Consider the following 15,644-nt stretch of genomic DNA (forward strand, 5'->3'; position numbering starts at 1 on the left):
AGCTTTCTGCATAGACAAACTTACCTACTTGTAAATTTGCAAAATTTGATTTATGCTTGTCAACCTTTCATCACTGTTAGTATGACCATTTTTTTTTCAAACTAGCAAATAGGACTTTTATGTGAAAATGCACAAATTTTAAATAGCCTACACCCTCCATTTAATGCAATAAAAATGCTTATTCTGGTATAATGTTCAGAAGAAAAACTAAGGTTTTTCTGTCCAGAATTTCTGCTTGGATTATTTGATAAACATATTTACTCAAGATATAAAAATTCAGTAGAATCGCAGCATGTAAAAAGAATTTCATTTTTTTAAGCTGTGGACAAGCTTGTTTGCACCCCACGACATGTCTCTGTGAGAGATCTCAGCTTCTGTGCCCACACAGAAGGCTGTGGAGGCAGTGAGATCCTAGCTGGGGCCCAGAACTACTTTCCAGCACCACCCTTTGTCAGCCTGAGTACCTGCCAGCTCTCTCAGAAGTAAAAGCACTGGCATGGCTTGGTGCTGACGGGGATTCTAATTCCAGGGCTAACACAGGACTCTCCCTGCTAACCGGGACTGCTGAGTTATGTTCAGTTGTGTGAATACATGATAAATTATTTTCTGCTTTCATATGAGTGCTTCTATCAGAAGTATGCTCAGGGAAAAGGTCTGGATTTTGCCTCCCAGTGGAGGGTCATGCAGTTATCTGATACTGTGGGTAAAAGCCACCTTTTGGTTAAATGCATAATATGTTGGGAGTGGAGAAAAGAAACTTGCTGAGAAATGGATGAGAAATTCCAAGCGTGAGATTAATTCACTTTTTGTTGTCAGGTTGGGTTTGATCCTCCTCCTCACATGAGAGTACCTGGAATCCCTCCAAACCTAGCAGGGATTCCTGGGGGAAAACCGTAAGTAACTTTTGACATTTTGGTAATGTCTGCAATATTTAGAGGAAATGAAGTCATATTTGTCAGTGAACAGGGATAGTGTCTGGTTGTTTTTAAGAGGGTGTTTTAGACCTCTCCAAGTAGAACCTACAGCATAAAAACTCTCAAATAGTAGTTGTCATATCCCAAAACAGGTGTCTATATACCTGTTTCCAAGGAAAAGTTGTTAAAGGTTTTACTTTAAGGTGTTTTAAATTTCTTTTTTCCTGGAGGAAGTTAAGGGGACTACAAACTAAACTCTAAATAGTGGTAAAATGTGTTAGATAACAATATATTTGAACTAGAATTTGCACTACACTGAGGATAAACGTGTAGTGCAAGCTTGCAGATTTCCTTGTCTGGCACTTATTTTATCAGGCATGGAAGTCTGCAAGTGATGACAGTGGGTATCTGGAACTGTTACTTTAGCAACAGATTACACACACCTTGCATAATATAGCAAGCTATTTAGAACTTTAATGTGAGTGCAGCTGGAGAGCAAAAGGATGATGATGCAGTTGTGGAGCAGGTGGTGCATAGATGTAGAAAAGTTTCCACAGTAAGTTCTTTTCATTTAAAAGTTTTGGTTATTGGTGAAGCAGTTATTAAATAAAATACTTATATGATTCTGTGACTTACTGATGTTTCAATAAAATAAATTCAGCAGCATACAGTAAATATTTCAGTAATTTGGCTTTAGTAGACTATTGACCATGAACTTAACCAGTGCAAGTAGACTGGTGAGCGTGTATGACCTCTGAAAATATGCAAGTAATGTGTGGGTATTTCTGGACAAGTAGTCTATGCAGAATTAGAAAACTAAAGTAGTTTGTGTTGCTAACAGAGCAAATTTAACTCAGCTGTTTCTCCGGAGACAATAGGGCAGAGAGAACTCTTTAACAGTTTTTTCAGCAGTCTGTTAGAACCTGTTCTTTGTTCACACTTGGCAGTCAGTCCTGACTTCTCTTTCAACAGGACCTTGTAATTAGAGTAGTTTTTCTCTACCTAGCTACTTACAGAATTTTGAAACTTATTTATCATGTTGCATTTTCTGTGCAGGATGTTCATGTTACAGAATGTCAATTTGCCAGTCTAAATGTAATTTTTCTTTTTGCAGTTTCAGGAAACATTTAGAAACTATTACTTTTAGGATGTTAAGTTGTCAGACAGGCTGTGGTGAAAGTTTTCTACTCAGTTATATCTGTTTGCTTTGATTTTGGACTCCTGTTAGTAACTAGTCATGTCAGTCTTGCAAACATCCTTGAAAGGCTACCAGATTGCAGGCAACAAAGTGTGTATTTTCTTCTAATCTTTTCCTTTAACAATAGGAAAGTGGCATGCCGACTTAGTTTGGAAACCCATCCTGAATGTGTTTTTGTGGTTATCCACCATGCTCCTGGGAACAGGCTTAGGTATCTGTTGACAGTGTGAGAAACCTGTTAAATCTTGGTTGTACTTAAAAGTTGGTAGCGTGTTGACAAGATTAGTGAAGTGAGTGCTCAATGAGTTGGTGTTGTGTATCAAATGTGGCATATTTAAATTTAGTGCACTAAGGATCTGGCTTTGTGCTCAAAACTCAGACACATTCTTGCTGACTTTCATAGAATTTGGCATGCTTTAGGGAAATACTTTTGGAACTTGCATAATTGTAAAGTGGCTCTAAGTTTTTTACTTCTAAACAACTGTATTCATAAGCTTTCAATAACATATTTCATTATTAATGACTTGCAATATTTTATATTGTAATTTAGTGAAACCTGTTTTTGTTCAATCAGAAATTTTCTGTGGCTGAGTTCTAGTTGTTACACTGCTCAAGACAAAATGACAGCATATGTATACTGCTCTACTTTGAATCCTGGTAATTTAGCTAAATTTCTGTTGGGGGAAGCTGTGTGGGCGCTGCTTTGGTTTTTTAAATGTTTTTACCACTTAATTCACACTGCTTCAGGTACTGCATACTTTGATACATACTCTCTGGTCTCCATTTAATGTGTTCTGTAAATTTTTTTGTGAGGCGGGGGGTGATGTTGTGGTCATGTTACTTGTACATTTCTTCTAAAATTACTTCTTTGCTTATCTTAGTGAAGCAAGCCTAAAATTCCATAAACTCATGCAATTGTCTTTCCATTGACAGCTATAGAACAATTTCATGTTTTAGTCTTGATTAGCTAGATGCTGTCTGCTGCCTGCAGCTGTTACGAGTATCTCTCTCACTTCAGGTTTTTCTCCTGTATTTTCTGTACAGAGCAGATATAATCATGCAAACTGATGGAGTAGGCCTTGTTTATTTTCAAAGTCAGCCTTTTTCTTGAGTGCAGATACAGTGACACATGGAATTTATTAGATGTGAAACTTTAGTGAGTCTTGTTGCAAGTGGTACAGAGAATTTTTGGATTTAACTATTGAATCCCCACTCATGTGTGTGCATTTAAATATGCCTTGCACTATAAGGTTTTGGTGAGTTGCTCTAATAATTTTTTTATTTGCTTTGCATAGTCTTTCTAACAAGTACTTGGCTTTTAGTATTCTGTATTTGCTAAATTAACGTTCTTATGAATTTCTGGTTTATTTGAACCGTGCCTTCTAGTACTTGGATTGTGGACTAAGTAGAGTTTCAAGATTAGTGGTAAATTTATGTCCACAGTAAATTTATGTCCCTGGTGTCTAAACTTCTGAATTAATGGTAGTTTTGAGGACAAATATATTTCTCGGCGTGCTTTCCTGGACAGTGAAAAGAGCTGAAAGTATGTGTTTCTCATTTGAGTTGGAAAGGGAAACTTTAGATAATAAACGTTAAATCTTTCTTCTTCTACTTATAAGCTGACTATCATTGTGATCTTGGATAAGTCTCTTTTGGAATTGCTTGATTTCAGTTCTGTTCTTCAGATCTTCATACTTTTACAGTGAATGCACAATGAGAGATATTGTAAAGAAAGGCTCATTTTACTGTACTATAGGAGATTAATTGCTGTGGGCATCCCTGCCATTTATTTCTTAATAGAGTTAGTTGGTGACATATATGAAGATGAAAATTCAGTCATTTCTCTACAAATACCTCTATCCTTATTTCTTGGCCCTTTTTTCTATATGATGAAACAACACACTCAGACATTCACTGTTTCTTGCAATAATTACTATTAAAAATGAGCTGCAGTGCAAAGAAAAGCTGAAAGGAAAATGCAGTCATGAAAGGAAGGAACTTTTTGCTTTTGTGTTTAGCTGTTTGAGGTATTGTTGTGCTAGTTAAAGAAGTCTGCTTGAATTGAAGGGATAAAGTGGAAGTTTTTGAGGGATTTTTTTTTAAAGGCATGGTACTATAGTAGGCAGGAATTATGTGCATTGGTACATCAATCTGCTATATTCTTGGGTAGTGAATTAATTATCCTGAACTCTCCTCAGCATGTCAGATGATACTTGCTGTATACTAATTTGGAAATTGGAGAGTTAAGCTTAAAAACTGGTTTGTGTTAGCATAATTTAGTTCCATGTTGCTGTGCATAGGAACTGTGCAGGTTCTCAGTACTTACTGCTTTGACACACTTGAGAGAAGTCTCTGTATGCAGTTAATTCAGAAGATTTCCATTATTCAGAAATAATATAAGTGACAGTATACTATTTCTTAGAACTCTTCTAAGTAAAAGGCACAGAAATTTGTCTTGTTATTGTTCTTGTCATAATATTTAGTTAATTAAAAGTGTATATTTATGTATTACTTGATATGTACATAGCTTATTTTATATTAAATTTTAATTGCATTTTATAAGATAATTTTCTTTGTTTGTTGTTAGCCCAACACAAGGAAGGACTCTCCTTTGACCAAAGAGGGGTAATTGTGGAATCCACGACAGGATAGCCATCTTTTATACAGACATAATGCTCTGAGTGAGACAGAAAACTCTGCTAGTGTGTCGGTTTAGCACAGATGGTGGGGAGCAATTAATGATACCATCACGTTTAGTCGTGAGACTAAACAGCAGTTTCTGGCATACATGGTCAGTTCTAAGAGAAAAATGGGTGGTTGAGTGATGCCTGTTAAGAAATCCTGAGCTTTATGGAACTCAATAATTTCCCAGATTTTGCTAGCTGTTGACTCTTTTGAGGTTAGATAATGAAAATTTTTGTCATTTTTGAGAACTGAGGCCTGTGAGTATGTCTAGTTCATTAAAAACTGAGTCTTCTATAGGTGTAGAACTGTAAGTACAGTCCTTCCCAGAAGCAGCAGGATCTCTCTCATGGTGACCTGAAGAAGAGGAAGCCAAGGGCTGCAGCAGCTGAGCTGCAAACAGTCATTTGCACTGCTGTGTCCGGTCCTGCATTCTTCTGCCGACAGACACTTGTCCAGGGAGTGTCAGGAGTGTCAGTCTGGCAAAAGGATGTAAGCCTTTTCAAGGTTAAAAGGTATTGTCATTAAAGTTGTACCATAATATCTAGCAGATACAAGTCACTTTATTACCATACTGTAAGTATGCTGGCAGTGGTGATGTTAGCATTACTTGCCACATGCCACAAGCAAGCAGGAACATGTACTGTTTTAAGTGCTTGTCTTGGCAGAGGAATTTGGCAAACTGTAGCCATTTCTTTCTACAGTGGATTGCAGATAACTTGCACTGTTGAAAAAGCTGTCTTGGCTTGTAAGAAACTGTCACTGGGGTTCTGTTTGTTAGCCATCAAACTCAGTCATCCTGCGTGCTGATCAACCAGTCTTAGAAGCAAATGCTAAAAAAGCGTGTCTGCTTCTATGATTAGTATAGCCCCACTTTAAACATAGACATACTGGTAAAATTCTACATGATTAAAAATACACTGGGTAGGCCTCTGATGTTTCAAAGCATAAGAGTCATTACAATTCTACAGTAAACAGGAAATGCTTGAGAAATATTTCTATTGTCACCCTATTCACACGCCATCTCAGCAAGAACTGAGAAGCTCTGTGTGTGTACCTAAGCATTTCAAACCACTAATTATTTAGGTATTTTGAATTGAGCAGAACATTTAAGCTGCAACCTTCAAATAAAATAAAAAAAGTCATGATCAAGTAAATTATTCATCTTGGACATGCTGGAAAAAATTGCCTAATACATGCTTAATGTTATGCTTCTGTCCGTGATAAAAACAAGAGCGGCCTGAAGCTTCAAAGTTGTACAGTTCTGTGTACTCTTACTGCTGACAAATACTCTGCAACTGACTTTGATCTGGATCCCAGGATGGGTCTAAGTTTTTCAGTGTCTTAAATGCTATGACTTATTTGTTGGATTCTGTAGATGAGCATGAGCAGTTCAACCTCAAGCAGTCTTGTTGCCACTCCTGTTCTGCTTCCTCTCCCATCCTGTGTCTGATCTGTTTAGTGAATAGCTACTTTGGGACAATCCTGTCTCTATTCTTGTTCACAGAGAGGAATGGGTTTTTAGTTAAGCCTTTGTCATTACTGTAATTATTCATACAAAAAGCCAGAAAGGATCCCATATCAAATACATTTGATGTTTTTTTGATATGGATATTACTGATATTGATAATACAAAATACAAGCCTGTGTGCCTTGTGTACATGTGGGAGTGAACGTTGCATTCCTTTATCTTACTTTTCCCATTCCTGACATTTGTGAACGAAAAAGATGTCATCTTTTGCACTTGCTCCTGCTCTATGTCTGTGTACTCTCTGAACAAGCTTTCTGCTTATATGTCCAACCATGAAACATGAATGAGACAGGACTTGCATAGATATGCACTTTCAGTTTCTCCTCTGTTTAAGAGCAGTTGCTGTTAACCAGTTTTTACCCTTCACTTAAGAAAAAAACGTGATATTGTATGGGTTGACTGTTTTCAGTCTTTCTGTATGAAAGAGCTGTACAGTTCTTTCATCTCCCGTCATGCTTTTTCAGAGGAATATCTTATGCCCAGGAGCAGTGCAGATTCAGTTGCTCTGTGATGTCTGTTCATCAGACATCAGATGGAACCAGCCATCTTCCTTGTTCCTTCATTTCAAACTGTATGATACTTGGGAATACGACCTTGAAAATACTAGCTTATTATTCAGAAGATTTAATAGAAATATCTATTTTTGTTCTTGGAAGATGGATATGATACTAATAGTTGAGGTACAGTGATTTAGATTTCGAAAAGAAAAGGAAGTTCTGAACAAAAGAATATATTAGAAAAAAGAGTGTTTCAGTAGGGAGATGGCAGTTTATTTGTGAAGAAAAATACTCTCACCATTTTTTATCCACTTTGGCCTCTTGAAGGATGCTGTTGATGTAACAGCAGTAGCAAAAGCATGAGCTATGGGTCCACTTACAACAGAAGTAGCAGAAAAGGAGCTCACTAGTATAACAAAACCAGCCTTTTACAGTAGTATTTTCATTACTAGTTTAAATAAACAAACAACCCCCCTTGCACCTGAAACCTTTTTCAGTTGGCATTTGTGCCCTTGTCCTTGAATAGAGCTGGCTTCAAACTTTTCAGTGACCATGAAAAAGTAATTTCATGTACTTTCCCTAAAGAGACTTTTTATTCAGTGCTAAGACGTCACTTCCTCAACTATCAGTTTCAATAAACTTGATATCATGCAATGAATACAAATAAAAGGTATTTCTGAAGTGCCAAAAGTACCTGGAAAACTGACCCTTTAAGGTTCTTCAATGAACTTACTCAAGAAAACATAATTATGAGAAGATGATATCAGCTTTCTGATGAAATCTGTGTGCAACCACTTGGTGTTTCTATTTTCTGTTTAAAGCACTACTTACAGCTAGAAGGAGGAGTATATGAGCCACTGGTGATGTTAAAGATGAGATGCAGGAGTCAAGCAAAACTTTGGCTTGTGGTACTGCAAGGCAACAGGTGCAAGCCTCATGGAAGGATGGGAGTAGTGCCTGGTGAGGGACTGCTGCTGTAGGACTTGTGGTGATAAGACTTGGATCTGCTACCTAGAAACCAGGAGCTGAAAGGTCTTTCCGTTACCTAAGTGGCTGAGGGACAGCAGCCATGACCTTGGTCTGTAGAGTTAAGTGTGGAATTTAACTTGCTTCCTCATTACACAAATACTTCAGCTGAGGCATACTGAAAATTTCTATTGGGAATCATTCCATCCTTCTGAGGTTTCATATGCCTGTATTACTTGGCACTGTAGCTCTGGTTTTTGTGAGATGATTGGCAAAGAAGTAAAATTAAGAATACTGTGGTTTTTTTGCATTGCAGTTGTGTAAAGGCTGATTTTTAAAATTGTTTTGTCTTCTCTCTTTCTCTTCCCCAAAAGAGCCTACTCCTTTCATGTTACTGCAGATGGTCAGATGCAGCCAGTTCCCTTCCCTCCTGATGCCCTCATCGGTCCAGGAATCCCTCGCCATGCCCGTCAGATCAACACCCTGAACCACGGGGAAGTTGTGTGTGCAGTTACCATCAGCAACCCCACGAGACACGTGTACACGGGTGGGAAGGGCTGTGTCAAGGTCTGGGACATCAGTCAGCCTGGCAACAAGAGTCCTGTCTCTCAGCTGGACTGCCTGGTAGGGGAAAGAAGAATTTATGCACAAGGGTAGCTTCTCCTTGAACACTTGAGAGAAAAAAAAAAACAAACAACTGTCATTGTTTAGATTTTGCTCATATTAGGAGGAAATAGCAGGCAGATCTGTTTCTTGGTGTCCTTTTTTTTTTTTTTTTTTTTCATACATAGTGGTGTTACAGAGAATAGTGCTAGTTTGTTTAGTGATAGTTACCACTAAGGGTCAAATAACAGATTAGATTAGATTTCTGGACAGAATGTGTACGTCATGTTTTGAATAAAATGTGATTTTTTTTCCCCCTTTTTAGTTATACTGATGATTTTGGGGCATGAGTTTGAAAGGAATGTAGATTGTTTTCTGCAGCGCTGCAGAGAACCTTCCTTGGTCTTTCACTCACACAAGGAGCAAAAGCCTCATTTTTGTAAGATTATAGCAGCCACGTAGTGAAATAATGTGACACAGTACCAAAGGTTACTTTAAGTTTTGCAATGATTTTTGTTCATGATCCACTAGTTATATATGTAGGCTGGTTATTTTCATATATGCAGGGTACAAAAGGAACTGGGTGCAATAGTAAAGGTAGCTGAAAAGCTAACTCAGAAAAGGTAATGGCTCAATAAGAGATGCTTCTCACTAGAAGCAGCATAGAGTTTTGTGCAGTGTTAACTGAGAAGACTTAATGTTGTCAAGCACAAGCAGTATCTATTGTAAATGAAAACTCCAGCTTCAGTGTTGATCCAGTTAAATGTGGTAGGGAGTTTTGGGTTTTTTCACCCTTTCTCCTTTCTTTACTGCTATCATTTTGTAACTGTCTAGTAGTAATAGTGAAGTTGAATAGATATTCTGTTCTGTGGGAGGTATCAGTCTGGATACAGTGCCTTCATTTTAGTTATGGAGCAGTAGTGACTGTTAAGTCAACATTTTCACTGCCCTACTTTCTGCTTCTTTGTTGCAAATTTTTAAAAAAGTCATAGTTGGAATGCTGTTAACTAATTCTTGCAGTGTTTTTTTCTATGTCTTGAGTTACAGATCTTAATCATCAACTTTGCAAAAAACTATTGCTGGTCAAGCAAGGTTACAACCTTAGGAATAAGGAAAGGTAGAAATGTCTTCTGTCACTAACTGCCCCTCAGTACCTCTCAAATCAACAATAGTATCACAATTGAGAGATCAATGTGTACAAGAAGAATCACGTTGAACAACAAAGGACCAACATAAATAAGGACCAACACAAAAATCCTTAATCTTTCAACTTTATTACTGTGATTGCAAAATAGTATTTGAAAGAAAAATTCAAAAATCTGAAGGGCATGAAACTAGAACGACATTTTAATATAGGGCTGTTAAATGCCAAATGAAAGGTCATTTGCTTTAATATTTCTGTTGTTGGTGACCTTCACTGATGGAGTACATTTGCAGAAAAGCAAGTTTACTTTGGCTCTGTTTTCATGTAATGAGATAGAAAACCTGCCATTTGTCACGTTTGAAACAGAGTAGAATGTGGCAACAGGAGTCTGCAGTTTCAATTTCTGCAGCTGCAGTTTCTAATTAGTGATGAGGAGTAGGTGTTTCCAATCTTTTAGGATCTGCTGGTTCGTCTTCAGTACTTTGGTAATGGAAAAAGTACCAAACTGTTAGAAACTTTCATGCTGTCAGAACTGTATTAGTGGTCATTACTGGCAGGCATGTAACTGAGGTGATTTGTGTTGTACAGAACAGAGATAACTACATCCGCTCCTGCAAACTGCTGCCCGATGGATGCACCCTCATAGTTGGCGGAGAAGCCAGCACATTATCCATATGGGACCTGGCAGCTCCAACTCCTCGAATAAAAGCAGAGCTGACATCCTCAGCACCTGCCTGCTATGCTCTGGCTATCAGCCCTGATTCCAAGGTGTGCTTTTCCTGCTGCAGTGACGGGAACATTGCAGTGTGGGATCTGCACAATCAGACATTAGTCAGGTGAGTCATTGTTTACAGAAAATTTTAATGGAAATTACTCTTTGGAGCTGCATAAATATTTATCTGCCTGAGCAGAGTGTATGACAGCAAAGTAAATAGTGTCTCTTACTCAAAGAGAGTTTACACCCAAGTTAGGCAGAAATTAGTTTTGGTAGCTTCAGCCTAGTCTTGGAAGATGTGCTTTCAGGGTTGGTCCATAACCTGCTGTAATCAATGTAAAAGCTCCTGCCGGTCTCTGTTATTTGGGATTGGTCTGCAGGTTTCTACAAGCACCATTCTTGCTGGCTTGTTACTGATGTGGACTCAACATGACTTTTAGGGAACACTTTGAGGTTTGTTCTTTTCCTTTAACAAGGTCTTAAACCTTGTTAAGTAAAAAAGAGTATTTTCAGTTCTGATGCTGTGATTGTAAGTCATAAGATTATTTTACAAGTGTTTGAAAGCATGGATCCTCTCAGTTCTTTAGGAAAGCACAGGAGCTTACTATAAGATAAATTTAGTTTATGTTTACCAAAGTAGTAGTGGCTTACAATATTTTCAGAAGAGAGAGTCTAATTTGGATCTGAGCTATGACACCTTGAAAATTCTGAACACAAAAACTAAAGAAATGCTTAGTCTGCTGTGTTTCCATTAAACTTCTTGGGTATTCATAATTAGCTGAAAATTACAGGCAGAGAGTCATGTTAATTCTGCATGCAAATTTTACTTTCTGTTGAACCTTTGGGTCAACAATACAATTTTAGTTATATCAAGTTTTCTCTTTGTCATGTGCGTGCTTAGTCCCTGTAAAGGTGCACTTGGCAACATCTGTACACATCTATGAATGTCTTGCTGTTTAAATGTTTGCTGTGTACGTTCCCACCACTTGCACACTGATTTTGCTGTTGATAACACATGGAATTTTGAGGCCAGAGCTACTAAACAAAACATGCCGTGTGACCTTTCTGTGGCAGCTTGTGGTGATTCATACCCTTCCTTCCCAAGCTGGTTGTCTTCTCCCCACCCGCCCTCCATCGTTCACACTGAGGCATAGGACTTTGCTAAAGCTTTGCTGATGAAAAACGCAGGAGCCTCAGAATGCTTTTGCCAAAGGATTAAGAAAAACGTGAGATGACCTTCTGGTTGCTGAAAGCTGCGAGTTGCTAATGAGAAGGTTATAAAACAATCTGCACCGTTTAGATTTTTCTAATCTCCTGCCACAGAGAATGCAATTTTGTGACTCAGCAATGCTCGTGTTTAACTATCTGGATCTCTATCTGGATCCCTTTCTATTAATATATCTGCTTGTTATTTATCTTCTTGACTTGCAGCCAAAGAAAAATACAGAAGCTGTTTTCTGAAATTAGAGGTTTTGTTCTCTGACTGCTTTGATTTAATCCGAGTTATGCTTAGTGGTTTTAACTGTAGTTACTGTGCTTAAATATTCTCACAAGTGGGTTTAGGTTTTTTGGGGTTTTTGTTGATTTGTTTTCTTTTTTCAAAACCTGCTAGGAAATATTTGACTTTATTCAGCTAGCCATGATGCAGTTCATTTCTCTAGCATTTGTAAAATGTTTTTGTAATACTGGTATTTAATGCTCAGTGAGAGGGAGGGGCTGATTATTCCTCATCGTCAGACACAGAACAGATGACACATGTACAGAGTCCAAAACTAACACCACAACAGTGTTTACCTTGAGCTCCGGCAGGAAATCATTATTCAATCTGGTTTGTTTTATCAGGCAATTCCAGGGCCACACAGATGGAGCCAGCTGTATTGACATTTCTAATGATGGTACCAAGCTCTGGACAGGAGGTTTGGATAACACTGTCAGATCCTGGGACTTGAGAGAAGGGAGACAGCTACAACAGCATGACTTCACATCACAGGTAACTGGATTTTCCTACAGCCTGTGGCAATGTGTGGGATGGGAAGGAAACCCTTAGGATCAAAGGTAAGACTGAGCCTAGGAGAACTGGCAGACTGTTCCCTCTCTTCCTTTTGGCTGCTCTCAACACAATATTATGAATTTTTCTTATGTGCTTAGATTACAGAAGAAAATTAACAGCCTGACACTACTTATTCCTATTTTTTGAAGTTAATATGTGAAAACAGGGGTTATTTAATTACTTGAATTTTGAACTGCACTTTTGCTATAGAACTATGTGAATTTGCCCTTCTCTCTCTGTCTCCCTCTCTCAAACAATTTTACCTGCAGAAAAAATTGTCTGTAGGAAAAACAAACCCCTAAAAGGTATAAATGTGGCTTAATTTTCAGATATTTTCCCTTGGTTATTGTCCTACTGGTGAATGGCTAGCTGTGGGAATGGAGAGCAGCAATGTCGAAGTGCTACATGTAAATAAACCAGACAAGTATCAACTGCACCTTCATGAGAGCTGTGTATTGTCACTCAAGTTTGCTTACTGTGGTAAGTTGCTCTGAACATAGATCTGGAGGTCAGGGCTCTTAATTCATGTTTTGCTGATTAGTTATTTCATAGTCATTAGTTATTACATCTCAGTTTCCTAAGTAATGCATAAACATCTCTGCTTTATGAATTCAAATGCACTTATCTACAAACAGCCATCTGTTTGTCCAGAGGCTGCTGTGAGAATTGATTCATGTGTAAAAAGCTATTTCTGTTTGAGGAGTTTAGGGATTTCCTAGCATGTAACACACGGCTGATGTGCTGAGCATCCACACTGATTGTATGCAAAAGTACTGTGTTGATTAGTAGTAAGAGGTTTAATAAGGGTAATTAGTTAACAGATTTCGTTTATGTGAATTGAAAACCCAAAATTGGTCAGATGTCTCTTCCACGTTTCTGTAATCCTTCTGGTTTATATTCTAGGTAAATGGTTTGTGAGTACTGGGAAAGATAACCTTCTTAATGCATGGAGAACTCCTTATGGAGCCAGTATCTTCCAGGTGAGGATGATGTTGCTTTTAATGAAAAAAAATAAAACATGCAGAGTTCCAAGAGTGGATTCAGATATCTCCACGTTCGTGATCTACCTAAAATAAGATGATGAAATGAGGGTAAATAGACTTCTTTTTAATAAAGTAATGTATTTCTATTTTTCTTCTAGTCCAAAGAATCTTCATCAGTGCTTAGCTGTGACATCTCTGTGGATGATAAATACATAGTCACTGGCTCTGGAGACAAAAAGGCTACAGTCTATGAAGTTATCTACTGAAAAATGTGATGGGGATATTCTTTTAGAGGTTGAACTGGGCCAAAATTGTTTGTAGAAGCGGAAAGGTTTTGCATTTTTTAAAGGAACAAAAAGTGTTGAGGTTCCAGACCTTGCCATGCAACTGCTCCGATTTTTCAAACTAGAAGGCAACATGCAACAACAAAGCATTGGCTATGGGACCAGACGGAACACAGAGGCGAGATGGACAGATGTAGCCTAGGTTTTTGACATAATTTTTAAAAGCCAAGTCTACTGAAGAATGTTTGGAGCCTTTTATTTTTTTCTTTTTGTGACCTCATGCAAATTTTTCTCATTGCCTGAATATGGGGGATAAACACCTTTCTGTTCCTTGCAGTTCAAGTTGCATTCTGTCCTGTGTAGAGCAGCAGTGTCTCAGATGAACTTGTTTCCTGGTTTTGCATCTTGTGATATGTTTTTGTATTTTTGTTGAAGGTCAAACATTTGTATAAATTGTAAATATATTTAGTTTACTACAGTAAAGGCTTTAGTACCAACAACCAGTCTTCCCCCTTGCCCCCTTCCTGCTTGCCCTGCTTATTTAAAATTAAAAACCTTTTGGGGATATAAGTACCTTTTTAGGAGTAAAAGCAAACACTATGTATAGTTTGAAAATGGTGTCTTATTCTTTATAACTATTCTTAGATTCCTTTATCATACTTCAAAGTAGTTGATTTGACATACTAGGGTATAAAGTCCAGTAGATATTGTCTTGTTCTACAGAAACTTAAACGCAGTTTTGTACTAATTATAGTGTAAATATAAAAATCGAACATTTCATAAAGCTGTGCAGTTTAAATTTATTCTGATGTCCCATGCATATGTTCTTTAGCAGATACAGTAATACATGCCTGATTATAACTCATTTGGTCATTTCTCTAGAAGAGGAGGTGACTTGCCTGTCCTTTCTTCCCCCCAGCTGAACAGATTTCATGTGAGACTGTATTTCAACTAAGTACATCAGAGCCTTGATTCGTTATGTGAGGATGTCTGTGATTAGATAAGCTAGATAAGTTGCATCATTCATGTTTTACAGAGAAGCGGTAGTTAATGACCATTTCCTTTTTAAAGTCTTGTCTATACTTAGATACTCAGGTAAATTTTACTAAATTACCAAAAGTGTGAGTTTTACAGGGGATTGCTTAAAGATATTAAATACTTGCAGGGTTGCAAGTGAAGTGAATTAACGTAAACTGAGTTAAACTTGCTTCTTAATTTCTTGTGAGAATATTGACAAAGGAATATTTTGATTTTTAACTAATCCACTCTATGAATTAGAATTAATTTTCCTGAGTGTCCCATGTTTCACAGGCCTGTAGGCTCTATGTATTCATGCTGAGCAATCTTTGAGTCCTTTCCATTGTCACATCACTGTGGGACATCCATGAAGAGACATGATAAGCAGCCAGTTACCAAAGCTATGCATCTTCAAGTTTTGGAATCAGAAATTTATGCATGTGAATGAATTTAATCACAATTGTATCATATATTTCTTAATTGCAATTAAGAAATTAATTCTTTTCCCCACATTATATCTACTTTATGCCTTGGGTCTAAAAATTAGTGGATGCATCTGAAAACTTCTGGATGCATCATCCATACTTGTGGATGAGTAGTTGACTCCATTTGTTGTTTCAGATTTCACTTAATGTTATTAAAACATTGTGAGTTTCCATTTGTGAGACAGTAAAGGATACTCTGCTTGCAGATGTAATTTTTAATGAAAAGATAGATTTGCTGAACTCCTAGCATGTCTGTCTATTCAATTCCCTAAAAGATGTAAAACTTGCAAAGCTTAAAACTTTTGTAAGTTCTTGTAGCCCTGTGTAAAATAGTGGGTGGAAATAATTGCTTATTGAATGAAAAAAACAGACCAACCAAGAAGAGCAGGAACAGAAAAGGCACTGGGAAAACCATATGGGAAAAAGAAGTGCACCAGTAACTATTGTGTAGGTAATTAATTTTTTGGGGGGAGGGGATGGGGTGGGGTGGGTGGAGGGTGTCAATTTAATTGCAGTCCTAAAAGATTCCATTGGTTAGCCCTTTTTGGTATAGTCTTGGTGTGCTGGGTGGCCTT

General features: G+C 37.6%; 1 protein-coding gene across 2 annotated transcripts in view; it reads left to right on the forward strand.

The window, feature by feature from the left end:
- TLE1 (TLE family member 1, transcriptional corepressor) overlaps positions 1-14,351 on the forward strand; it is a 74,401-nt gene extending 60,050 nt beyond the window's left edge. For both annotated transcript variants that reach the window (XM_066339653.1, XM_066339654.1), the window contains exons 14-20: positions 817-893; positions 8,163-8,412; positions 10,124-10,371; positions 12,093-12,240; positions 12,630-12,780; positions 13,204-13,280; positions 13,442-14,351. In XM_066339653.1, coding sequence (XP_066195750.1) covers positions 817-893; positions 8,163-8,412; positions 10,124-10,371; positions 12,093-12,240; positions 12,630-12,780; positions 13,204-13,280; positions 13,442-13,549 — 1,059 coding nt within the window. In that variant the 3' untranslated portion in view covers positions 13,550-14,351. The remainder of the gene's footprint in view (positions 1-816; positions 894-8,162; positions 8,413-10,123; positions 10,372-12,092; positions 12,241-12,629; positions 12,781-13,203; positions 13,281-13,441) is intronic.
- Positions 14,352-15,644: the final 1,293 nt, after the last annotated feature.

The sequence above is a fragment of the Sylvia atricapilla genome, chromosome Z (assembly GCF_009819655.1).
Source record: "Sylvia atricapilla isolate bSylAtr1 chromosome Z, bSylAtr1.pri, whole genome shotgun sequence".
NCBI lineage: Eukaryota > Metazoa > Chordata > Aves > Passeriformes > Sylviidae > Sylvia > Sylvia atricapilla.